Source organism: Coregonus clupeaformis, chromosome 26 (assembly GCF_020615455.1).
Source record: "Coregonus clupeaformis isolate EN_2021a chromosome 26, ASM2061545v1, whole genome shotgun sequence".
Classification (NCBI taxonomy): Eukaryota; Metazoa; Chordata; class Actinopteri; order Salmoniformes; family Salmonidae; genus Coregonus; species Coregonus clupeaformis.
The window spans coordinates 15,233,165-15,260,674 of NC_059217.1; the positions used below are offsets into that span (position 1 = coordinate 15,233,165).

At 44.5% G+C, this 27,510-nt stretch overlaps 1 protein-coding gene across 1 annotated transcript; it reads right to left on the reverse strand.

The window, feature by feature from the left end:
- Positions 1–1,123: 1,123 nt before the first annotated feature.
- Positions 1,124–26,120, reverse strand: LOC121539926 (protein crumbs homolog 1-like). The gene is made up of 8 exons (XM_041848572.1): positions 25,952–26,120; positions 19,639–20,607; positions 11,032–11,582; positions 7,248–7,413; positions 5,761–6,682; positions 3,254–3,298; positions 2,619–2,741; positions 1,124–2,415 (listed from the first exon to the last, which is right to left on the reverse strand). Exons 1-8 carry the CDS (start codon positions 25,998–26,000, stop codon positions 2,166–2,168), a joined length of 3,075 nt encoding a protein of 1,024 aa, XP_041704506.1. The 5' UTR covers positions 26,001–26,120; the 3' UTR covers positions 1,124–2,165.
- Positions 26,121–27,510: the final 1,390 nt, after the last annotated feature.

A 27,510-nucleotide genomic window follows, 5' to 3' on the forward strand; every position in this document is an offset into this window, starting at 1 on the left:
CTCAATGGGATTGAGATCCGGGCTCTTCACTGGCCATGGCAGAACACTGACATTCCTGTCTTGCAGGAAGTCACGCACAGAATGAGCAGTATGGCTGGTGGCATTGTCATGCTGGAGGGTCATGTCAGGTTGAGCCTGCAGGAAGGGTACCACATGAGGGAGGAGGATGTCTTCCCTGTAACTCACAGCGTTGGGATTGCCTGCAATGACAACAAGCTCAGTCCGATGATGCTGTGACACACTGCCCCAGACCATGACGGACCCTCCACCTCCAAATCAATCCCGCTCCAGAGTACAGGCCTCGGTGTAACGCTCATTCCTTCGACGATAAACGCGAATCCGACCATCACCCCTGGTGAGACAAAACCGCGACTCAACAGTGAAGAGCACTTTTTGCCAGTCCTGTCTGGTCCAGTGACAGTGGGTTTGTGCCCAAAGGCTACGTTGTTGCCGGTGATGTCTGGTGAGGACCTGCCTTACAACAGGCCTACAAGCCCTCAGTCCAGCCTCTCTCAGCCTATTGCGGACAGTCTGAGCACTGATGGAGGGATTATGCGTTCCTGGTGTAATTCGGGCAATTGTTGTTGCCATCCTTTACCTGTCCCGCAGGTGTGATGTTCGGATGTACCGATCCTGTACAGGTGTTACACGTGGTCTGCCACTGCGAGGACGATCAGCTGTCCGTCCTGTCTCGCTGTAGTGCTGTCTTAGGCGTCTCACAGTATGGACATTGCAATTTATTGCCCTGGCCACATCTGCAGTCCTCATGCCTCCTTGCAGCATGCCTGAAGCATGTTCACCCAGATGAGCAGGGACCCTGGGCATCTTTCTTTTGGTGTTTTTCAGGGTCAGTAGAAAGGCCTCTTTAATGTCCTAAGTTTTCATAACTGTGACCTTAATTGCCTACCATCTGTAAGCTGTTATTGTCTTAACGACCGTTCCACAGGTGCATGTTCATTAATTGTTTATGGTTAATTGAACAAGCATGGGAAACAGTGTTTAAACCCTTTACAATGAAGATCTGTGAAGTTATTTGGATTTATACTAATTATCTTTGAAAGACAGGGTCCTGAAAAGGGGACATTTCTTTTTTTGCTGAGTTGATATAGAGACATACAGACAGAGAGATGGACATAGAGACAGACATATTTGTAGGTATAGACAACAACAGAGAATGTGTGACAGAATTCTGATTGGTTTAAAATTGATAAACGGTAGGTGTGATTCGCTGCCTTCAAGGGCCTAGGGGAATCCCTCTCGCTACACCACTTACAGTATCAGTATGTACAGTACCATTATCCTCAAGGAATACACACTATCAAATGGACATGAGCCTGACCATATATTGTAAGTGAGACATTTTGCTTTCAGAGACGAGATTCATCTAAGAAAATACCATTTTTTATTATGAAAACGTTTTTCAATAACAAAACATTCCTTTCGGAAATTGTGCTTATAATTTACACTGACGATCCTGTGCAATTGCAAAACTTTTTGGTCCAAAACATTTGGTCCATGGAAAATACCCATTATTATAATTTCTGTATAGCTTAGTCTAATGTACAATATAATGCTACCTGAGCTGTGTTAGTTTAGCAACATCGCCCAAAGGATATTCATATTCTCAGATCCAACAGAGAGCATATTCCATAATCACACTTTTAATAAAAGCTGCTGCCCATAAAACACATGTTGTTTTAAGGCACAAAAAACAGCTCTGTGCTCTTGTCAGAAAAGGAAGATAATACATTTAAATTGGGCTTACCTGAACAATAGAAAATACAATTAAAACCTATAGCTAAGCTGTACTTTTACACTCAGAGACATTAAGTCTTGTCCAGGGCTCCATTGTCTCATTGGCCCAGTTCAGGACAAGCCCTATTGTTTCTTAATTCAAGTACTTAGTGCTCAGCTGTCACAGCTGGATTCAACCCCTAAACACCGGATTCAAAGAATCCTCTCTGCTAACCCCAGTGGTACTGTAATACCCAGACACACAGATATAACGGCACTCACACGATTTAGAACATAGCTGTTTTTCATTGAACAGGCATTTAACCCCGAAACATCCATCACCATAAGTCTCAAGCTTACACCCCACACGAACACATGCACACACACAAACACACACACACACACACACACGTACACACTCTCTCTCTCTCTCAGTCGTCCTGCCCTCCCCAGTCGATCTCAGGATCGTCATCGAGGTGCAGGATGAGGTAGGAGAGTAGCTGGAAGAGGTTCTGCCAGAACAGTAAGGCCGAGTAAAAGAAAACGTCGCTTATGTCGATCTGGCAATTGTCCCCGGCGAAACTCATGTCACACATACAGTGGTACTTGTTAATGAGGTTTCGGCAGTAGCCCCCGTTCCAGCAGGGGTTGGACTTGCACTCATCCACCTCCTGCTCACAGCTACACACAGGATGAGGGTCAGATATAGAAACGGAGGCAAAAAAAAAGAGAACACACAACATCAAGATGGTCTGTGTCTAATGCATGTTTTACAAAGTTCACCTATTTGTCTGGGTATACTTTTAGATGATCTCTCCCCTCCAATCTACCCCCTTCCTTCTTTTTCCCTCTGTATCCTTCTCTTTTCTCTATCTTTCTCTTACCGGTGTCCAGTGAAGCCGGGTAGACAGTCACAAGACAGGTCTCTCTCAGTGCAGTTCCCTGCGTTGAAGCAGATGTAGTTTCTGCTCTCATCTCCACAGACAGACACTGGCAGCTTGGGCCTACTAAAGAGAGAAAACCACACAAACAGACAGGCACACTCCTCTAGAGGGTGGGGGTGTGTGGTGTGTGTGTGTATGTGCATGAGAGAGATTTAGATGGGAGGGGGCAGGGCATTGTCTTGCTTCCGGTAGCGTGGTTGAGTGAGGGGCAGTGCGTAGAAGAAACACCACCTGACGTTAGATTAATGGGGGGCATGGGTAATTGGGTACATGTGTAAAGGGTTTTATTGTCTGCTAATATGTGTTTGTGAACTATGGGGAGTGGGTTGTACCGTCTGTCTCCCCACTGGGAGACTACAGGATTTATGGGGCGATCAGGATGATTACATTTAGACCCCTGACTGCTCCTCAAGTACAGGACATTAAAGCACTACTATAGGACTTTTAAACATCATGGACTCTGTCCTTCTCTGATGGACTTACAACATCCGGATTTGTAGGGGGAGAAGACTGGGGCTGGTTGTTATGGCATTTCTCGAAATAGGTGGGAGGAGTAGCAAATAATAAAAACTTACGATTTTCTGTTGTCTATGTACCATGGAATTTCCTCAATACGATCACTGGAGAGAGAGAGAGGAGGAACAATACATATAACATTTTTTTTTATTTAGGATGAAAACTTTCCAGTAAAGATAGACATCTTGTCTGAAACTCTAGCTTACTGAGGGAGGTTGTTTCAAAAACGTCCCTGTGAAGGAGCGATGTGAGAGAATGTGTGTGAGCGAGAAAGAAAGAGAGAGTGTTGGTAGTGCATGTGAGAGAGTGTGTGTTTACAAGATAAATAGATGGAGGCATTCCCTCGATGATGCTCCGAGGCAAACGGGAGATGAGAGGGAGTAGCACTGAACCACCAGGGAGATAAATACACTACACACAGTACACTACAGTGACATACTACAGCAATGTTACTACACAGACTACAGCGACACACTAAAGCCATACATGACGTTAAGTAGAACAGAAATGCTACATCTAAAACACACAGTTCATGCATGGTTTAAGTGCTTGACAGAGATCTGAACATTGACATGGTTTCCTTTTACCTTACTGAGTTGTAATGCTTAAAGGGAGTCCTGCTGGTGTACTATTGCTTTGGTGAATTTGCATTGAGATCCTTTGATTATGCTTTTATCTCATTGAAGATGAATCCATGTTTTCAAAACATAAAATATTGTTTTATGATGTTATTGTTTCAACTGTTGGTTATTATACTTTATATTTAGCAAATTGTGTTTAAACTCAAAGGGACTGCAACTTTGGAATACAAACTTTACAGATGAAAGGTACATACAGTGGGGAAAAAAAGTATTTAGTCAGCCACCAATTGTGCAAGTTCTCCCACTTAAAAAGATGAGAGAGGCCTGTAATTTTCATTATAGGTACACGTCAACTATGACAACAAATTGAGAAAAGAAAATCCAGAAAATCACATTGTAGGATTTTTAATGAATTTATTTGCAAATTATGGTGGAAAATAAGTATTTGGTCACCTACAAACAAGCAAGATTTTTGGCTCTCACAGACCTGTAACTTCTTCTTTAAGAGGCTCCTCTGTCCTCCACTCGTTACCTGTATTAATGGCACCTGTTTGAACTTGTTATCAGTATAAAAGACACCTGTCCACAAGCTCAAACAGTCACACTCCAAACTCCACTATGGCCAAGACCAAAGAGCTGTCAAAGGACACCAGAAACAAAATTGTAGACCTGCACCAGGCTGGGAAGACTGAATCTGCAATAGGTAAGCAGCTTGGTTTGAAGAAATCAACTGTGGGAGCAATTATTAGGAAATGGAAGACATACAAGACCACTGATAATCTCCCTCGATCTGGGGCTCCACGCAAGATCTCACCCCGTGGGGTCAAAATGATCACAAGAACGGTGAGCAAAAATCCCAGAACCACACGGGGGGACCTAGTGAATGACCTGCAGAGAGCTGGGACCAAAGTAACAAAGCCTACCATCAGTAACACACTACCCGCCAGGGACTCAAATCCTGCAGTGCCAGACGTGTCCCCCTACTTAAGCCAGTACATGTCCAGGCCCGTCTGAAGTTTGCTAGAGTGCATTTGGATGATCCAGAAGAGGATTGGGAGAATGTCATATGGTCAGATGAAACCAAAATATAACTTTTTGGTAAAAACTCAACTCGTCGTGTTTGGAGGACAAAGAATGCTGAGTTGCATCCAAAGAGCACCATACCTACTGTGATGCATGGGGGTGGAAACATCATGCTTTGGGGCTGTTTTTCTGCAAAGGGACCAGGACGACTGATCTGTGTAAAGGAAAGAATGAATGGGGCCATTTATCGTGAGATTTTGAGTGAAAACCTCCTTCCATCAGCAAGGGCATTGAAGATTAAACGTGGCTGGGTCTTTCAGCATGACAATGATCCCAAACACACCGCCCGGGCAACGAAGGAGTGGCTTCGTAAGAAGCATTTCAAGGTCCTGGAGTGGCCTAGCCAGTCTCCAGATCTCAACCCCATAGAAAATCTTTGGAGGGAGTTGAAAGTCCGTGTTGCCCAGCGACAGCCCCAAAACATCACTGCTCTAGAGGAGATCTGCATGGAGGAATGGGCAAAAATACCAGCAACAGTGTGTGAAAACCTTGTGAAGACTTACAGAAAACGTTTGACCTGTGTCATTGCCAACAAAGGATATATAACAAAGTATTGAGAAACTTTTGTTATTGACCAAAGACTTATTTTCCACCATAATTTGCAAATAAATTCATTAAAAATCCTACAATGTGATTTTCTGGATTTATTTTTCTCATTTTGTCTGTCATAGTTGACGTGTACCTATGATGAAAATTACAGGCCTCTCTCATCTTTTTAAGTGGGAGAACTTGCACAATTGGTGGCTGACTAAATACTTTTTTTCTCCACTGTAAAAGCTGCAGCAATTTGGTGAAAATGTTTCAAGATGAGGTGACTGTTTAGTTGTGTGTTCATTCCTTTGTATAAAAATAAATATTCTATTCTGTTCCATTCCATTCCTAACCCTACCCATGTAACTCACTTGCAGTTAGGTCCGGTATAGTTCTCAGCACACAGACAGGCGTACATGTCCACTCCATGTAGACATGTGCCTCCATTAGCGCATAGATGGTTCTCACACACATCCACCTCCTCCTCACAGTCCACCCCGGTGTAGCCAAACTCACAGGCACACTCATATGCCAGCCCCTGAATGCTGCAGTTGCCATGGATACAGGGGCTGGAGGCGCAGGTGTCTGTATTGTGCTCACAGTGGCGTCCGGTCCAGCCCTCCTCACAGCTACAGTTGAACAGGTTCCAGAGGTCCTGACAGCTGCCTCCGTTCACGCAAGGGCTGGGCTGGCACACTGGGCCTCCACTGCACCCTCTCTGGGGTGGGTTGGGGGACGTCCGAAGGAACTGCTCCTCCTGAGTCCGGGGCAGGTTGACCTCTGATGGGCTGTAGTAAGGCAGGGCGATGCCCCCCACCTCCACAGTACCCAGGCACCCCGCTAGGCTCCAGCCAGCCTTGGGCCCCAGCCCCCCTAGCTGGATGTCCACCCCTTCCCTGAGGAAGTCCAGGTTGCCCCCTTCGCTGCTGGAGGTCCCATCTTCCTCCACCTCGTCATCCAGCACTAAGGTCCAGCGGGACGCTTCTGCCCAGGGGGTGACCATGAAGAGGTGGATGCTGTGCCAATCCCCGTCACTGACCCCCATCCGGCTGCTCAGGGACACAGTGGACATGCCCTCCCCCTCCCCCTCCCCGCTCTGGAGCTCCAGGAAGAGAAGGCCGTCCTGCACAGACACTGTCAAGAATTCCGGCCCACGCTCGGCATGCAGGATGGCGACGTGGCGTTTACGGGTGCGCAGGCTGAGGGAGATGCTGGCCAGGCTACGTTGGATATGGCCGTTACCGCGGTAAGACAGCACACTGCTGTCGTCAAGGAAGGTAGCGTTGGAAAAGCCTGGGAAGGAAAATAAGGGATAGGTATGTAAATATGTGGTAATTTAATAAAGGCTTTAACCCTCAGGATCAATCCAAAATGTGATGGAATATGGACCATGGAATAAAAGTAGCTCAGTTGGTAGAGCATGGCGTTTGCAACGCCAGAGTTGTGGGTTCGATTCCCATGGGGGGCCAGTATGAAAATGTATGCACTCACTAACTGTAAGTCGCTCTGGATAAGAGTGTCTGCTAAATGACTAAAATGTAAAATGTAAAGCAATACAAAAATATACATTAACAAATAATAGAAAATCAACCACAAAAGGCTGTATGATGAACGAATGTGTGCTGGGCAGACACAACAACACTGTATCCTCTGCTTTGTGAGTGACAGTGTTGTTTCTGTCCTCATTCCAGGACAACTAATCACAGGGGTGACAGGGCAGACAGACGTGATGTAGTGATGTAAATCATCACTAATCCAACCACAGGCTAATCTGGCCTAATCCCAGTCCTACGTCACAGACCGACGGCGGTCTGACTGGCGACACACATATTGTCAGATTTAGGGCAGAATGACTCACACTCGTATCCCTGGTTGAGGGTGCGGCACTCCGCCTGTGCGGGGCAGGGGGCTAGCTCACACCACTTGACTTCCTCACAGCGCCGCCCTGCAGTGTTGGGGGGGCAGGTGCAGGCGAATTCGTCCCACATGGGGTAGCACATGCCCCCATTCTGACACGGGTTCCTCTGGAGAGGGAGAGAAAACAAATACAGTTTATTAATTTTATTATTATTACTACTACTAAAGGATAGAGGAACATTCAGGTTATCTTTTATCATTCATAAATGCTCATGTCTGACTGACTGTGTATGTAAGAGAGTACAATGTCAGCTGTGGAAATATACCTAATAGTTTACTTATTTTCTTTATTAATTTGTATTGAACCTTTATTTAACTAGGCAAGTTAGGTAAGAACAAATTCTTATTTGCAATGACGGCCTACCCCGGCCAAACCTGGACTACTTACCATTGAGAAGGCATGAATAGAGAAAGAATCTCTGGTGTCTCATTATATACTGAGCAAAAATATAAACACAACATGCAACAATTTCAATGATTTTACTGAGTTACAGTTCATAAAAAGGAAATCAGTCAATTGAAATAAATTCATTAGGCCCTAATCTATGGATTTCACATGACTGGGCAGGGGCTCACCCACTTGGGAGCCAGGCACACCCACTGGAGAGCCATGCCCAGCCAATCAGAATTAGTTTTTCCCCACAAAAGGGCGTTATTACAGACAGAAATACTCCTCAGTTTCATCAGCTGTCCGGGTGGCTGGTCTCAGACGATCCCGCAGGTGAAGAAGCCGGATGTGGTGGTCCTGGGCTGGCGTGGTTACTGTGGTCTGCGGTTGTGAGGCGGTTGGACGTACTGTCAAATTCTCTAAAACGACATTGGAGGCAGCTTATGGTAGAGAAATTAACATTAAATTATCTGGCAACAACTCTGGTGGACATTCCTGCAGTCAGCATGCCAATTGCACGTTCCCTCAAAACTTAAGACATCTGTAGCATTGTGTTGTGTGACAAAACTGCAAAATTTAGAGTGGCCTTTTATTGTCCCCAGCACAAGGTGCACCTGTGTAATGATAAGCTTCTTGATATGCCACACCGGTTAGGTGGATAGATTATCTTGTCAAAGGAGAAATGCTCACTAACAGGGATGTAAACAAATTTGTGCACAACATTTGAGAGAAATAAGCTTTTTGTGAGTATGGACATTTTTGGGATCTTTTACTATTATATGAAACATAGGACCAACACTTTACATGTTGCATTTATATTTTTGTTCAGAATACATGATTCATAGCATCATACATAGGGATTTGGGATGGAGATGGAGAGTGTTAGAGAGTGAGATCAGGGTTCATCCAGACAGTGGCAAGTCAAATTCAAGGACTTTCAAGCACTAATATTTATTTTCAAGGACCATCAATTTGTAATAGTTCCTATTATGCAATTGTTTCTAGTCGCCACCAGATGTCAGTATATCACCACAACCTCATAAAACAATTAAAAATTACGTACTATTCTTCACTGCCCACAAGTTCAACTCAATAATACGGGTTTCACTACTTATTTACTACATACAGGAGTGGTAAGTCAGTACTGATGATGTTGACTTATTTCCTTATATGAACTGTAACTCAGTAAAATCTTTGAAATTGTTGCATGTTGCATTTATATTTTTGTTCAGTGTACATGCTAATAATATTAAATTGTCTTTACATTTCAATTGTCTTTATTTCACTTATGTTTTGGTCACACAGGCTGTCCCAACACATAATGACATGAAAGTAAATTCTAACAGTGTAAAAGGTCCTTAGTTGACTCTAAAATGTTGTATTCTAAACCCATTTGAAGAGAAACAAGTAATTAATGTGTTTGATAAGATCAAAGATTCTCTCAAGGGACCCTATTTAAATTTAAGGGGACCCCACATGGGTCCCCAACCACAAGTTTGGGAACCACTGAACTACTAACCTCTCTCCCTGCTTTCTTCAATGCTTCCTCTCTCTGGGTATCTCCTTTGCAGCCTGACTCACCACCTTCTGTCTCACCACTGTCTGTAAAGAAAAGCTATTTTGTTATGAGAACTTATAGTAGCCCATCTTTCGATTATAGCTAGCTTCATTTCAGTCATCTGCTCCTGCTGAGGTCTGGCTCCGTTCAATGTTAGCTTCTAACTTCATCCTTCTAGCCAGCTAGTTATAGCTAGCTACCTGGTTAACAGACAGAGCCCTTGAGCTACCTAGCTAGCTAGACATCTGATTGAAATATCAGCGACTATTTACCTGTTATACACTCATTCTTCGAGAGTCAGGTTTTTTTTTGTTTGGGAATGTCTTTTGACACGGCAGGAGTCGAGGGATAACAAACAAAAAAATCCCACTGTCAGCCTTGGTCTCTTTGCCACTTGCCACTGTAGGATCTGGGCTGAGGTAGTTTGTTTCACCTCTTGGCCTATGTCGTGGGTGGAGTTTCCCGTTGGACAGTGAATGAATGCGCTGCTAACAAGGCAAATACGAGGGAGCAGGTGAACATACATGAATCATTCACAGTGGCGACCCGTCATTCAGGGCAGGTGAGGCAGCTCCAAAATGCAGGTGTTTCAGCCTAGCTCAGTGCTTTCTGTGGTGGTGGGGCAGCCAGTGGAAAATACGGAGTGTAGGGGTTGGTAATGTTCTCTAGTTGCACTGTGATTGAGTGTTCTGTCACTCATGGGGACACTACGTCACGGCAAAATCTACGAGTAGAGCTCGCTAATTGAAGCCCCTTTGGTTCTGCCATAGAAGTGCCCATCCAAAAAGGCTCAAGGTCATTGGCCACAGATAAAATTATGTCAAATCACGTTATATCTACCTTAGCTTTGATTGGACTGATCATGTCAACATCATACTTTCAAAATCTTAGCCAGCAATCTAGCAGTCATCATGAATCAAGTCATCAGCCATTGGACATAAACATTACACCACAAGTTGGAAATCGCAAATTCAACAATGAGTGGTTTGGAAGGAATCAGTGGCTAACTGCAAGCGTTGCAAAGCAATCACTAGCCTGCTATTCAGTGGAGTGGGTGTGTGATCCAAGTCTGGGTTTAAGGGTCTCTTTTCCAAGCTTAAAAGGATAAGAATTCAACACGATGGACCAGAAAAGGTTGAATACATTGGCCATGCTGTCAATCCAGCATGACTTCTGCCGTGTTCAAAACAACTGGAAACACGGAACTGGGAAATCTCAGACTTCAGTGAGTTCAAGACAACTGGGAACTCTGACAAAAATGAGCTCCGACTGGGAAAATACGTTTTGAACGGTCATCCAACTCGGAATTCCAAGTCGGAAACTCAAGCCTCTTTCTAGAGCTCCAACCTGAAAATCACTGACGTCAGTTCCCAGTTGTCTTGAAAGCACCATAAATCCAGAGAATGCCAGACTTTGATGACAAAGTTTGATGACAGAATTTGCCCACGAAGGACCACCACGCCACCTTCCTGTTCAAGTGAGCACAGCACAACAAGTTGGGTCTAAAAATGTATTGTATGCTACTGCATAAATTATGTAATACAGTGCATTCAGAAAGTTTTCAGACCCCTTGTCTTTTTCCACATTATGTTACATTACAGCCAGGACTGGGGCAGAATTGGTAGGGCAGGGACAAGGCATGGCTGTGTGCAGAGCAGGGAAAGGCAGGACTAGGTATGGCATGGGCAAAGGACAGGGTAGGGCAGGTGAAAGAAGGGGACAGAGTAGGGGTAGAAGAGGCAGGTGGAGAGAGTAGTAAGGATTGCTCAGTCCACTCACACTACAGGAGTCGACCCCAGCGCAGCCCGCTGTGATGTTAGCCATGAGCACCAGAGGATATGACGTCACTGTGGTGTCCAGCCTGAAGAACTGCAGTCTCTTACTGTTGATCCTCAGGTCCTGGATACAGCCTTTAAAGTAGCCCCCGAAGGCTGATGACAACTTCTGCTCTGCCAGACCCCCCACATACACCACATCCCCCATCTGACTGTCCACCGTCCTGACCTCCACTGAGCCCTGCTTCTGGTTGGCCACGTACAGGACCATATGCTCACGGTCCACCACCACGCTCACAAAGTGGATGTCCCCGTCGTTAACCACACTCTCACTGGTCAAGGTCTCAAAGTTATGGAGCTGAACTCTGACCCTCCCCTCGTCCAGCCACAGGCGCAGGTATTGGCTGGTGCTATTGGCGAGCACCAACAAAAGGCCAGCGTGGCGGCGTGTGCGCAGGAAGAGGGAGACAGTGATGTCACTTCCTGCGTCATCTGTGGTGGTGAAGACGGCGTAGCTCTGAGAGTCCTCATTGCCGAAGCGGGCCGTCACATACTCTACAGAGAGAGACAGGGAGGGAGAGGACAGAAGATGAGGGTGATTGTTTTATTATAACATATTCAGGGTTTCAACTAGTGGTTCCCAAATAGTACAAATTATGCATTTGTTTTGAGTGAGAAAAATACAAAATACAACTTCTAGTGGTATGACTTTCTCTAGTGCTCACTGTCCAAGAAGGCTATGTTATATTGTGTGTGGTAAGCAGCGCCATATGTTCCCATGTTACAGATGCAGCCCAGACGACATTCATCTAGGACACACTCTGATCTGTCTAAGATAGCACTCACAGCCTGCACTGTCTGCATTTTCCCATATATGACACACATACCCACAGGTGCATAGACACAGAACAAATGTAATCTCTCATTGTCACCTTCTTCCCGTTCCAATAGCAGATATCAGGCTACAGGTGCTGTACCTAATACAGCAAGGAGGGGGGGAGTAATACTGTGTTAATTGCCCCACGGCCTTGTGAATCTACTTTCAGCCAACCTGAGAGAGACACACACACGTTGCTCACACATCCCCACAATCAAGAACAGACACATGCACGCGTATTACATAAAGACACACACACACACACACACATTGGTGATCTGCATGCATTTGAATGATCCATACCATCTAGGATAGCAGTAGTTCAACTCTAGATCTCAGCATGTGTGTGTAGCTTTTGTGTTTCTGCGTGTCTTTTCTTAGGTATTGCCAGATTACTAATCTGCTTTCATGGCAACTGGCTATTAATATCCTTCTCTGAAAAGAAAGAACCAAAATGACTTACCAGGGTCTGTACCCTGTACTGACATTTGTGTGACTATGGTTGCAAATCCATTTTTGTTTGTATTGTGTAAGAGTCGTAAGCGCTGCTGCATCCTTGTAAGGCATTGCAGTACCTCATTGTTTCCAACACAGATTTTCTCCCTCCCCTTTAATCCATTCAGGGAGCTGATATCTCACCGTAACTTCTGACTGATCTGCTCTACGCTCTCTCTGTTATGTAGGCCTACTAAGGATGTTCTACTTTATATAATGAATATGAATTCGGAGGGCAGAAATTATAAAAAAACAATCAAATATTAAAGCATTTGACCTCTCACTAAAGGCTTCAGTCATACAAAAGGTATACTTAAAACTGGTTCTCTAGCAGATTAGTAAGAATGTCTCACCCCATGTTCAAGAATGGCCTTTTCCCTTTATTCAGATTACAACCGCTCACTTTCGGTTATTTGAAAATGAAATAATCTCCAAAATATCGCTATTTTTAAAACAAGCCATAGAAAGTTGGTTGCAATTTCAGTTTAATCCACCAGAAAATACAGAACAAATATTAGAACAAATATTATGAATAAATAAAAATGAAAAGATATTTAAAAAAATAAAATATATATATATATATATATATATATATATATATATATATCATCTTTGTAAATTACATCATAAATAGGACTGGTGGAGTAATGTCACACAAAATATATGGAAATGTCTGCTCTACTCAAAATGACAACCTACTAATTGCAGCAAAAATGTTAGAGGCAAGTGGAAGGGGGAGAAAGTAAGGAACTTGTCTGTCGGCCCTGCATTAAAGAACAACATTGGTTAAAGAAAATGGTAATAAATAAAAAAAGTTATACCAGTTAAATTTAAAGACAAAAAAATGGACAGCTGTACCATATAGATTGCAAAATAGTTGGGAAGAGATTTTTGATGTACCAATTCCATGGCACATGGTTTATAAATGAAGCTGGATTCAAAACGTAAATTATAAACAAAATATTGCAACCAATAGAATGTTATATATATGTGGGATACAACCATCCCAGCGCTGCAGATTTTGCTGTGAAGAGAGAATCATTCATCATCAGATAATTTGTTTTAGTACTATCCATATGTAGCTTGTTTTTGGTCACAGGTTCAGGAATGGCTGAAGAGTTGCAACATTTACCAGGAGCTAACTCTGCAAATAGCACTGCTTGGTGATTTAAAAAGTCATAGTCAATCAATCACTAATATGATAATACTCTTACCAGAAATGTTCATATTTAATGTACAATCTTGTCACGCCCTGGCTCTGGGGACTCTTAAATGTTGATGTGGAGTTTGGGTGTAAATTATGGGTGTGGAGTTTCTATGTCATGTTTTCTATGTTGTGTTTTCTAGATCGTGTAGATCTATGTTGGCCAGGGTGGTTCCCAATCAGAGGCAGCTGTAGCTCGTTGTCTCTGATTGGGGACCATACTTAGGCAGCCTGTTTGGCACTAGTCGGTGTGGGATCTTGTTCCGTTAAGGTTTGTTTTGTGTAACCTAGGACTTCACGTTTCGTTTGTTTGTTGTTTTGTCGTGAGTTTAGTACTTAATAAAATGTACGCTTATCACGCTGCGCCTTGGTCCGTATCATCAGTAAACGATCTGACAGAAGATCCCACCAAAAGAGGACCAAGCAGCGTGTCCAGGAACAGACAACCTGGACCTGGGAGGAGATCCTGGACGGGAAGGGATCCTGGACTTGGGAGGAGATTCAGGCCGGAATGGATCGCCGTCCTTGGGAGGAGACTGTGGAGGCGCGCTATAGAGAGGAGCAGCGGCAACGCAGAGGGTACCGGCCGAGGAGGAAGCCCGAGAGACAGCCCCAATAAATTATTTTTGGGGGGCTAAAAGGGTGGTTGGCGGAGCCTAGGGTTAGAGCAGAGCCAACTCCCCGTACTCAGGCTAGGAAGCGTGTGACTGGGCAGGCTCCGTGTTATGCGGAGCCACGTACTGTGCCGCGAGTGTTCCGGCACAGTCCTGTACGTCCTGTGCTAGCACCACGCACGTGTCGTGCAAAGATGGGCATTCAGCCAGGACGGGGTGTGCCGGCTCAACGCTCGGGGTCTCCAGTACGCCTCCTCGGTCCCGTATATCCTGCGCCAGTGCCACGTGCTGTAGCGCCAGTACGAGTGCACAGCCAAGTACGTCCTGTGCTGATGCCTCACACATATTGTGTGGAAGTAGGCATTCAGCCAGGATGGGTTGTGTCAGCTCTTCGCTCCAGACCTCCAGTCCGCCTCCACAGTCCGGCCCGGCCCGTTCCGGCTCCCCGCACCAAGCCAGTGGTGCGTGTTCCCAGTCCAGCCCGGCCTGTTCCTGTCCCTCGCACCAAGCCAGTGGTGCGCGTTGCCAGCCCGGTCCGGCCTGTTCCTGTCCCTCGCGCCAAGCCAGTGGTGCGTGTCGCCAGCCCGGTCCGGCCCGTTCCTGCTCCCCGCACCAAGCCAGTGGTGCGCGTTTTCAGCCCGGTCCGGCCCATTCCTGCTCCCCGCACCAAGCCAGTGGTGCGCGTCGTCAGCCCGGTCCGGCCCGTTCCTACTCCCCGCACCAAGTCAGTGGTGCGCATCGTCAGCCCGGTCCGGCCCGCTCCTGCTCCCCGCACCAAGCCAGTGGTGCGTGTGTCCAGTCCGGCACGGCCCGTGCCTGTTCCACCGGTGCCTGGTCCGGCACCGGTCAGCTGCTCCACTCCGGAGCCAGAGCAATCCGCTCCACCGGGGTCCGGTCCAACTCCTGTCAGCGGATCCACTCCGGAGCCAGAGCAATCCACTCCACCGGTGCCAAGTCCAGCTCCGGCCAGCGGCTCCAGTCCGGAGCCTGTACAGATCGATCCACCGTCGTCGGGTCCAGCTCCAGTCAGCGGTGCCAGACCAGACCAGGGGCGCAACGGGGAGGTGGAGAGAAAGTGGTGGTCACGCCCAGAGCCGGATCCACCTCCGAGGCGGAATGCCCACCCGGCCCCTACCCTGTTGTGTTTGTGTGGCGCGGTCGCAGTCCGCGCCTTTGGGGGGGGGGGGGGTACTGTCACGCCCTGGCTCTGGGGACTCTTAAATGTTGAGCCAGGGTGTGGAGTTTCTATGTCATGTTTTCTATGTTGTGTTTTGTAGATCGTGTAGATCTATGTTGGCCAGGGTGGTTCCCAATCAGAGGCAGCTGTAGATCGTTGTCTCTGATTGGGGACCATACTTAGGCAGCCTGTTTGGCACTAGTCGGTGTGGGATCTTGTTCAGTTAAGGTTTGTTTTGTGTAACCTAGGACTTCACGTTTCGTTTGCTTGTTGTTTTGTCGTGAGTTTAGTACTTAATAAAATGTACGCTTATCACGCTGCGCCTTGGTCCGTATCATCAGTAAACGATCGTGACAAATCTGTAGAAACTATCAGAATAGAAAGGTTCAGATCTTTTGTGAAACATCACAGCACAGTTGAAAAATATATGGCAAATAGAAATCAAAACTGGGTGGTGTTCAGCAAGCGATGGGAGGGGTTGAGTGGAGCTGAAGGGTGGGACTAAAAATAGCAAGATAACTCATGTAAAATATACTGTGTCCGTAAAATGTACATAGGTTCAGAACTTTTGTGAAACAGCACAGTTGCAAAAATATATGGCAAATAGAAATCAAAACTGGATGGTCTTCAGAGATAGATGGGAGGGGTTGAGGGTAGCTGAAGGATAGGACTAAAAACAAACAAAAGATAACTATTGTAAAATATACTGTGTCCTTAAAATTTATATAGTTTGTATAAGCTGGAAGTAGAAGCCTAAGTGTTGTTATCCATTAGTTTACTCCCATTAAAGGAGGGATGGTAGAGTTAGGGGAAAATAATAAAGGAAAATAGATTTTAAAAAACATATGTTATACAGTGCATTCGGAAAGTATTCAGACTCCTTCCCTTTTCCACATTTTATTACGTTACAGCCTTATTCTAAAATGGATTCAATTAAAACAATTCCTCATCAATCTACAATCTTCATAATGACAAAGCGAAAACAGGTTTTTACAAATACCTTATTTACATAAGTATTCAGACCCTTTGCTATGAGACTTGAAATTGAGCTCTGGTGCATCCTGTTTCCATTGATCATCATTTCTACAACTTGATTGGAGTCCACCTGTGGTAAATTCAATTGATTGGACATGATTTGGAAAGGCACACACCTGTCTATATAAGGTCCCACAGTTGACAGTGCATGTCAGAGCAAAAACCAAACCATGTGGTCAAAGGAATTGTCCGTAGAGCTCCAAGACAGGATTGTGTCGATGCACAGATCTGGGGAAGGGTACCAAAAAAACATCTCCAGCTTTGAAAGTCCCTAAGAACACATTGGCCTCCTTCATTCTTAAATGGAAGAAGTTTGGAACCACCAAGACTCTTCCTAGAGCTGGCCACCCGGCCAAACTGAGCAATCGGGGAAGAAGGGCCTTGGTCAGGGAAGAGATGAAGAACCCATGGTCACCCTGACAGAGCTCCAGAGTTCCTCTGTTGAGAACGTCAACCATCTCTGCAGCACTCCACCAATCAGGCCTTTATGGTAGAGTGGCCAGAAGGAAACCACTCCTCAGTAAAAGGTACATGACAGCCCGCTTGGAGTTTGCCAAAAGTCACCTAAAGGACTCTCAGACCATGAGGAGCAAGATTCTCTGGTCTGATGAATCCAAGATTGAACTCTTTGGCCTGAATGCCAAGAGTCACGTCTGGAGGAAACCTTAAACCATCCCTACGGTGAAGCATGGTGGTGGCAGCATCATGCTGTGGGGATGTTTTTCAGTGGCAGGGACGGGGAGACTAGTCAGGATCGAGGGAAAGATGAACGGAGCAAAGTACAGAGAGATCCTTGATGAAAACCTGCTCCAGAGCGCTCAGGAACTCAGACTGGGGAGAAGGTTCACCTTCCAACAGGCAACGACTCTAAGCACACAGCCAAGACAATGCAGGATTGGTTTCGGGACAAGTCTCTGAATATCCTTGAGTGGCCCAGCCAGAGCCCGGACTTGAACCCGATCGAACATCTCTGGGAAGACCTGAAAATAGCTGTGCAGCGACACTCCCCATCCAACCTGACAGAGCAGAGAAGAATGGGAGAAACTCCCCAAATACAGGTGTGCCAAGCTTGTAGCGTCATACCCAAGAAGACTTGAGGCTGTAATCGCTGCCAAAGGTGCTTCAACAAAGTACTGAGTAAAAGGTCTGAATACTTCTGTTAATGTAATATTTCCGTTTTTTTATATTGAAGAAATTTACAAAAACCTGTTTTTGCTTTGTCATTATGGGTATTTTGTGTAGATTGATGAGGAAAAAAAACTATTTAATCAATTTTAGAATAAGGCTGTAATGTAACAAAATGTGGAAAAAGTCAAGGGGTCTGAATACTTTCCGAATGCACTGTATATATATATTTTTAAAAATGTATATGGGGGATTGGAAATTATGCAGACAATTACATTGATGGAAGCAGTATCTATCTGCAATATTAAAGGCTGTTCTACTCAAAACATTTGAGCATGCCGGTATGTAGCTACAGTGGCTTGCGAAAGTATTCACCCCCCTTGGCATTTTTCCTATTTTGTTGCCTTACAACCTAGAATTAAAATGGATTTTTGGGGGGTTTGTATCATTTGATTTACACAACATGCCTACCACTTTGAAGATGCAAAATATTTTTTGGGGTGAAACAAGCAAGAAATAAGACAAAAAAACTGAAAACTTGATCGTCCATAACTATTCACCCCCCCAAAGTCAATACTTTGTAGAGCCACCTTTTGCAGTAATTACAGCTGAAAGTCTCTTGGGGTATGTCTCTATCAGCTTGGCACATTTAGCCACTGGGATTTTTGCCCATTCTTCAAGGCAAAACTGCTCCAGCTCCTTCAAGTTGGATGGGTTCCGATGGTGTACAGCAATCTTTAAGTCATACCACAGATTCTCAATTGGATTGAGGTCTGGGGTTTGACTAGGTAATTCCAAGACATTTAAATGTTTCCCCTTAAACCACTCAAGTGTTGCTTTAGCAGTATGCTTAGGGTCATTGTCCTGCTGTAATGTGAACCTCCGTTCCAGACTCAAATCTCTGGAAGACTGAAACAGGTTTCCCTCAATAATTTCCCTGTATTTAGCGGCATCCATCATTCCTTCAATTCTGACCAGTTTCCCAGTCCCTGCCGATGAAAAACATCCCCACAGCATGTTGCTGCCACCACCATGCTTCACTGTGGGGATGGTGTTCTCGGGGTGATGAGAGGTGTTGGGTTTGCGCCAAACATTGCGTTTTCCTTGATGGCCAAAAAGCTCAATTTTTGTCTCATGACTCTGACCAGTGTACCTTCTTCCATATGTTTGGGGAGTCTCCCACATGCCTTTTGGTGAACACCAAACGTGTTTGCATATTTTTTTCTTTAAGCAATGGCTTTTTTCTGGCCACTCTTCCGTAAAGCCCAGCTCTGTGGAGTGTGCGGCTTAAAGTGGACAGATACTCCAATCTCCGCTGTGGAGCTTTGCAGATCCTTCAGGGTTATATTTGGTCTCTTTGTTGCCTCTCTGATTAATGCCCTCCTTGCCTGGTCTGGGAGTTTTGGCAGGTTTGTTGTGGTGCCATATTCTTTCAATGTTTTAATAAAGGACTTAATGGTGCATCGTGGGATGTTCAAAGTTTCTGATATTTGTTTATAACCCAAACCTGATCTGTACTTCTCCACAACTTTGTCCCTGACCTGTTTGGAGAGCTCCTTGGTCTTCATGGTGCCGCTTGCTTGGTGGTGCCCCTTGCTTAATGGTGTTGCAGACTGGGGCCTTTCAGAACAGGTGTATATATACTGTGATCATGTACACTTAGATTGCACACAGGTGGACTTTATTTAACTAATTATGTGACTTCTGAAGGTAATTGGTTGCATCAGATCTTATTTAGGGGCTTCATAGCAAAGGGGGTGAATACATATGCACACACCACTTTTGCATTATATATTTTTTATAATTTTTTGAAACAAGTTTTTATTTTCATTTCACTTCACCAATTTGGACTATTTTGTGTATGTCCATTACATGAAATCCAAATAAAAATCTATTTAAATTACAGGTTGTAATGCAACAAATGGGAAAAACGGCAAGGGGATGAATACTTTTGCAAGGCACTGTATGCATGTAATGGACAAAAATTTACCCTTGAAATTAGAGGTTATCTCGGCGACTCCCAGAGACTATACCTTATACTAAGCACCCCCATCCATTCTGTCCACTCATTCCTCCATTCTTACCCTCAGCGCAGTCCTGGCCTTCATATGGCCGGGGGCACCAGCACTGGTAGCTCTGCCACAGGTTGGTGCACTGTCCTCTGTTCTGACAGGGGCTGTCTTGACATCTGTCCCTGTGGCTGCAGCCTACAGTCACGTTCACCGCCGAGTCGCTCAGCCACTCCTCCGGAACCACCAGCTGGGAGTCCACAAACAATTCCTGCAGACAGCCGATAAAGGCCGGGACCGGATCCAGAACCACACCTGCCTCCACCACCCCGCCGATGAAGGTGTTCTGGAGGGGAGACTCTGGAGAGTCCGTCCCAGTCAGAGTGCCTGCGACCTGGGCTTCCCTCTCACAGTCCTGTTCCTGACAGACCCCGTCATCCAGGAGCCTGAGGCTGAGTAGGCCGTCCCCCAGCACGGCCTCCACAGAGTGCCATTCCCCATCAGTCACGTTAATGGGGAGCTCCAGTGTCTGGCTAAGCTGCAGGGCCTCTCCCTCTGCCCCACCTGAGGCCTCCCTCCTCAGGCTGAGTCTCAGATGGCTCCCCAACAGCTCCAGACCCAGGACCTGCCTTCCACTGCCCCGCTGGAAGAGCACAGCCCTGGGCAGCACTGTCCGGAAGCTCAGGGTGATGTTGCAGGAAGCCTCTGTTGCAATCATGGGGCTCTGCAGCAACAGGTAGCCACTCTGCTCGAAGGAGAATGCTGTGGGGGTCTGGCAGAGAGGCCCGGTGTTGCCCGGGGGGCAGTGGCAGGAGTAGCCATGATGCCCGTCACTCAGGAATGGAGAGCAGGAGCCCTGGTTCTGACACTCATGGCCCTCGCAGCCAACCAAGGCTTCGCTGCAGTTCTGGCCCCCATACAGGAACTTGTCTAGGCTCTGCTGGGAGCAGTGGCACACATAGCCCCCCACAAGGCTCTCACACGTAGCCCCGTTCTCACAAGGGCTGGGGTCGCACTCGTCCACTACCTCCTCACAAAGGGTACCTGGAAGGGAAGTGAGACTGGATGATGATGTGTGTCAATTATACTATGATTGGTACACCTTAGTCTGTGAAGGTGTGGAAATTAAATTACGTTATAACTTTTTCTCTAAGCGCTGCTCCCAGGTGTGAATTATTCACTTATTCTCCTCATCTTTGAAAGCACTATGGTCTAAAATGAATCATGAATAATGTATCTAACTTATTATAGTACATGACTACACTATTTCTTCTTACTGGAGACATGTAAACCTACACCATATATGTATTGTCTATGTGCCATGTATAGTCTATATTGGTGTTACGTTAAGCTTTAGACTAGAGGAAGCTGCCTGCGGTGCCATCCACCCCGTGATGCCATCTCTGAGCTGAACCTAAACATCCTCAACACCTTGTCAGGTCAACCTGTATCACTGACAGGCATTTATGCCTCTGCTTCATCATGGGCGGCAGGTAGCCTAGTTGTTAGAGGTGAGCCAGCAACTGGAGGGTTGCCAGTTTGAATCCCGAGTCCGACGTTAAGGGGGAGCTCCAGTGCAATATCTGGTGGGAAGTGAGCTAGCAACTGGGTTACTGGTATCAAATCCTAGATTCCCTTATGCAAGGCACTTAATCCCCCACAGCAACAACTCCCCCGGTGCCCAGAGTGGCAGCCCCCCGCACCTCTCCAAAAATCTATACGTGTACATTCAGATCTTGATATGATCAATTTTGTCGCAGGAGGATTTGAAGCAGTGTTTGTGGACTATACAATGCAGTACCGTACCTAGGGCTATGGTTTGGGGAAGGCTCTGCAAACCAACCGACCTCATACCATCAAGTATTCTCATGACTTGCATTGTCAACTGCCGTAGCGTAGTCGTCTGAGCAGCATGCTTTGGGTCCGGGCATCACGAGTTCACGCCCAGTGTTTGGCAATTGTTTTGATACTTTGTATGAATGGAAACTAGTTGGTGTAGCATACAGTTATTATTTCACTAATCCAAAGGCACCTAACCTTAGTAGGTTTTCCAGTAGGTTACTGCCATTTGGGAAGGGATTCTAAGGCAGTATCATGTGATAATGCATTCACATTCCACCGAGCGCGAGACGTTTGTAGCCACTGTAGCAGCATGAGCAACTAGTGCTAGCAATTCAGTGAACGACTATCCCAAAATTGAAATATCTAACACGAATAACAAGTAGCAGAGTCAAAATAAATGAATAAATGAAGTTGACACCGACCAGAATAATTATCTTACGGTATAGGGTCCTTCTCTCGCATATTGCTTGGTCTGCTGCTCCATTGTTGTGGACATGACAGGTAAGCTTGTAGCTTCGTCCCGCAACTAGCCATTTAAATTACTATTTACATTAACAATTTTGACTTTTAATGTTACAGATGGCTATTTGTGAAAAGATCCCTAGCCTGGACTCCTTGATTAACCAACTGTAAACTAGTCGGATTCACCCAAACATTTTTTAACATCAACAGAGGCATTTCCATAATCTCTAGGAACACAATTTACCAATTGTCGGGTTGAATGTGTCCCTCATTATCAAATAAGACTTTAAAGCACGTTTTTATCCAGGGTGTTCCATTCTTACGATTAGTATTGAAACACTCGCTTCTTCTACATCTAGTGGCTGCAAAAAGCAGAGACCCTGTAGAACGGGCTCAGTGCTGAATGGGCTATTAGGCCTAGTATAGCTTATCGTTGGACATTACGAGAAGCGGAATGGCATATTGCGGAGAGGCTTGCATAGCCTATAGCCCGGGGTAGGCAACACTGTTCCTGGAGTGCAATAGCCGCGGGAAGTAGGGGTGCTGAGGGTGCTGCAGCACCCCCTAAAAAAACCCCAAAACAAATGAATTGTATTAATAAAATAAATAAATAAATACAAATAAAAGTAGCACTGGGCCTTTACTAGTCCTTTATTAGCAGACGATATAGCCGTCTGTTTTAAATTCTCTGCAAGAATAGTGGTAAGAGGAATAGCCAAGGCAGCGGAGATGCCAGGTGCGTAATTGCGCAACAGAACAGAGACCGACAGGCTCGGGATGTAGCCTATAGCCTAAACTAGAAGCGTATGCATATTAGCCCATAATTCATAAGCTCAATGTTTGGCTTAATACTGCAGTGAATATATCCAGTCAATTTACACAGCGAAATTTAAAAAAAAAGTTTATCACATAGGCCTAACGAAATCATAGGTAGCCCACTATTTTCAGAATGTATCGGCTAACAGAAACTAATGCAGGGACTTCTAGTGGCGCGCATATTAGTTGTAATAATGCACGAGCATGGAGGAAGCTATAGCCATAGTTTCCCCGTTTGGCTTCAGTGTTTTGAAAGCGTTCGAAAATGAGGTGGATAGTTTAGTAACTCCACTCACTACTTGTAGATGTATAGACTGTTTGTTTGTGTTGTTGGTAATGTGGCTGCTAGCACCGTCATGAAAAGAGGCATGAGGGAAGCCCTACAATATTACGTTTTTCTCTAAGAAGTGAGAACACTCAGGAGCAGGCAATGTTGAAAAGTAATCTTTAGACATGTTGTACTTTTCTTGAATGTAGTTTTGTAATTGACTAAAACAAGCAGACAAGAAAATAGCGTTTGACAAATGTCAAGTTTTTGCTGTGAGCTAATGGAGTAACCTAGGTAACCACACGTTCTATCTACATGGTAGGCCTACATGTGCGCTCTGAAGGCAGCGGCCCGAACCGCTAGACCACCCCAGGCCACGAGTTCATTCATAACCTTAGGATACACTAGACACTTGTATGTCGTAGCCTAGTGGAGACCAATATATATCTTGTGTCATTAAGTTATATAAAACGTTGGTTGTTGATGTGTATGGCTGCATTTCAGATACATTTTTGTACACTTGAATGTTACAGCAATAGGACCTAGGCCTAGCGTTTGAGCGAACGAGAGAGAGAGAGAACATAATTTTGATAGCAAGCTCTGATCCCAGTGACTCTACTGCCACTGCATGGAGAGAAAGAGAACTGCTCATTTTCAGCCACTCAAGAGGCTCATTTGAATTTCCTGATGCATCAGGAAAATTCTCAGCAGGGTGATCAAGTTAAGATCCGACATCTGTATGTGTCTATTTTGGAGGGTTTGGGTTCAAAACGGAAGACACATTTCGGTTGTTCAAATGACCATTAAAGTCATCTTAATCTGAAATGTGAAGGCAGAGGTTTGGCCCCGAGGCCAAGTTATCTATTATACAGATTTATTGATAATGATATAGATGATAGATTTACATTTTAGTCTTATCCAGAGCGACTTACAGGAGCAATCAGGGTTAAGTGCCTTGCTCAAGGTCACATTGACAGATTTTCACCTAGTCGGCTCGGGGAATCGAACCAGCGACCTTTCGGTTACTGGCCCAAATATTGATTTATGATGTATATAGAGTTCATTTTCCTGTATATTGTTCTTTTTAATTATTTTGTTATTTTATGCTGTGTGATGCAAGGGATTAATGTTGTTTTGTTTTGTCTGTCTTGTGTGTATTCCTTCAGGGAACACGTTGGAAACAAGTAGAATCACTTTAATGTGTTATCCCCTGTGTTGTCAATCAATCAATCAATTAACATTATCAGGTTGATACTCTAACCCAGGGGTCTCCAACCTTTTCTAGCATGAGAGCTACTTTTAAAAAATTTAACATATTGAGAGCTACACGTTTTTTTGTTGCTTTCAAATAGGTGCCTTCTTCTCCTCTACCCTGCAACTCTTCCCCGGGTCCTTGGTGTACAAGAGATGTTTTCTGTCAATATCCCTGTTCATATAATGGTTAATAAACAGTATTTGGTATGACAGGCCCCATACAATCATCTTTTGTATTTTCCAGAACTCTGTTTTCAATTTGTTTCTTTTTTTTGTTTGGATTTTTTCCAGTTTCTTACGCTCGATATTACAATTATTACAATTATTAATAGAGAAACAACGAATATGGATTTTACGAGTCAATGTCAATGTTTAAACCACATCAGAATATAATTTTTTAAGTCTGAAAAAAAGAACACATTTAGATTTTTGAGTGTAATTCCCCTTTAATTGTACATCTAGCACGAGAGGAATGTGATGGTCTAGTGATGTTTCTGCTGTTAGTCCTACTGCTGCAGAACATGTCATGGCAGAGTTTGCAAAACAATGACCACCCAATTGATACAAATAATCATATAGTCCTGTCAGGTAAGCCTACTCAATGGGCACAGACGTCAGTTCAATGTCTAGTTTTGATTTACATTTGGTAGAGTTGTCAACTAATGTGAAATCAACGTGAAATCAACAAACAATTTCACCATGTCATTGGGTTAGGTTAAAAGTTGAGTAAAAAAATGTGCAATTCCCTTACGTTGATGACTTTTTTCAAATCCAATCAGTTTTCCACGTTGATTTAACGTCAACACATAAAAAAACATTTTATGATGTGAAAACAACGTTGATTCAACCAGTTTTTTCCCAGTGGGTACTTTGCAGTTTACATTTAATTGAGAAGGTTTTTGTGGAAAGCCTTTGTCTACCCACAAGATGCCGGTTATCATTAGCATCGCTAACTGACTACATACGGATTGATGATCGACTAACACGTGCACCAAACAGACAGAGGGACAATGATGCTGGTAATTATTTGGCAGGTATTGTGTTACATTTGGCTTTTTAAGCCAATAGTGGCTAACCAGGGATGGGATAATGTCAATGTGGCTTTGATTGGATAGTAGCCGGGAGCTTTATGTTATATATAAATTAGAGTATGTCACATCAGGATTAAGTAAAAAGTAAAAAGTAAAAGTAAAGTAAAATGTCCACGTCTAGATTTAAATTCCATTTGATTTCAGATAAAGAAACCATAAGCATCTATTCTTAAAATAAGAATATGTCAGTGGTAAAATACAGTACCATGGCTTCTATTCAGGCCAGTAGACCCATTCAATCTTATATACAGTAGCAACCACATAGCTGTTACGAGATGTCGCCAAGCCAATAGATGGCGCTGGTGTTATGTGTACCGTGCGATACTATATAGTACTAGTGAGCCAAGTTAGGCATTACTTACAATACACAGAATGGAGCTGTATGCATGGTACAGTGTGATGCTGAAGTAAATACTTTTGTATAGAATAAACACCATACAAAACAATAGCAACAAAAGTTACTAGATTAAGACATTTTCTCAATCCAGTCTACAACAACAAACAGAAAAGATGGGAAGCTTAAAACACGACGACCAACAATCACTTAATTCCATTTACATTAATGAGATTGTATAACAATACCATTACAAGCATGCATTGTCATTGAAACAAACAGTCACATACATGAAGCATGAAGAACAACATATAACCATACCTGCACTTAGCAATAGAATGCTCCAAATCCATACTTCCACTTTCAGCATTGCGTCGGTTTATGTGTTCCACCAATAACTGCACACTCGCCTAGATGTCAACTACCACTGTGTGTACAATCTCATTGTGACCATAGGTCATCATAGTAGCCGGCAGTCCCTGTCCTCTTGTCTTTAGCCATGCACAACAGAACACAGTGCTGAGTCCTTCTGCAGGCAGGAGTCTGGGAAAGCCAGATCCTCAGGATTAACACTAATACAATTAGTGCCATCTTACAGAGTGAACACTGATGACTGCTGGGGAGTCAATTATATAACAGTGTTAGGAGACGCAGCCACTAGTCTTACCTGCTGGGCCTTACAGGCAGATCACAGGCTTGCGTAAGCAGCAGGGCGACTAGAATATTCCTATTTTGTAATAGAAGAGTGTGAATGGGTAAAAACTGTAAATACCAAGCTACAACCATATACATGCTTGGTACCTGTCATATAGTTATGAAACTGAGAGCTGATCATTGACTCTTGGGCGTGCCCTAAATAATAGGCTGGACCAATATCCATATCCATACTTATGGTTTTCATATTTTAAATGAGCATGCCCTAATTTGTTATGGGAGTGCATAGAATCATGAAGTACCCCAGCAATTTGAAACATGGACATATGAATCCTGCAGCGTGCTGTGGGTTGTAGTGGTTTGGAAGCAGACGCTCTGAACCATACAGGCTATGCCAGGACAGCTCTATACACCAGCCACCATAGAAACAGGGGCTGCTACTGCACTCACTCACATCCACCTCACACTGACGACCCTTGAACCCTGGACAGGACAGTGTAAGGCATATAGAGGGGTTAAACAACGACACACGCAGGGAGGGACGCGTGCATGCACACACCCCTCTATATTTATCAGGATTACAAATACATTTCCCACATTGTGTGAGCTCTCTCTCTCTCTCTGGAAGTTGTGGGAACGTGTGTTTTTGGTTTCAGATTGGTTCAAGGAGAAAAGTTTCCTGACCGGCAAACCAGGTTGTAATTTCAGGCGGTCTTTTCAAACAGCTCCTACACTAAAAAGGGCATTATCATTTTCACAATATTATTCCAACCTCATAGTGTGGAAATATGCTGAACAAAATGCTACATATAAATGCTACATGCAACAATTTCAAAGATTTCACTGAGTTACAGTTCATGTAAGGAAATCAGTGAATTCAAATTAATTAATTGGGCCCAAATCCATCGATTTCACATGACTGGGAGTACAGATATGCATCTGTTGGTCACAGATAACTTTTTAAAAAAGGTAGGGAGTGGATCAGAAAAACAGTCAGTATCTGGTTTGACTACCATTTGCGTCATGCAGCGCAACACATCTCCTTCGCATAAAGGCTGCTGATTGTGGCGTGTGGAATGTTGTCCCACTCCTCTTCAATGGCTGTGCGAAGTTGCTGGATATTGGCGGGAACTGGAACACGCTGTCGTACACATCAATCCAGAGCATCCCAAACAGGCTCAATGGGTGACATGTCTGGTGAGCATGCAGCCATGAAATAAATTGTA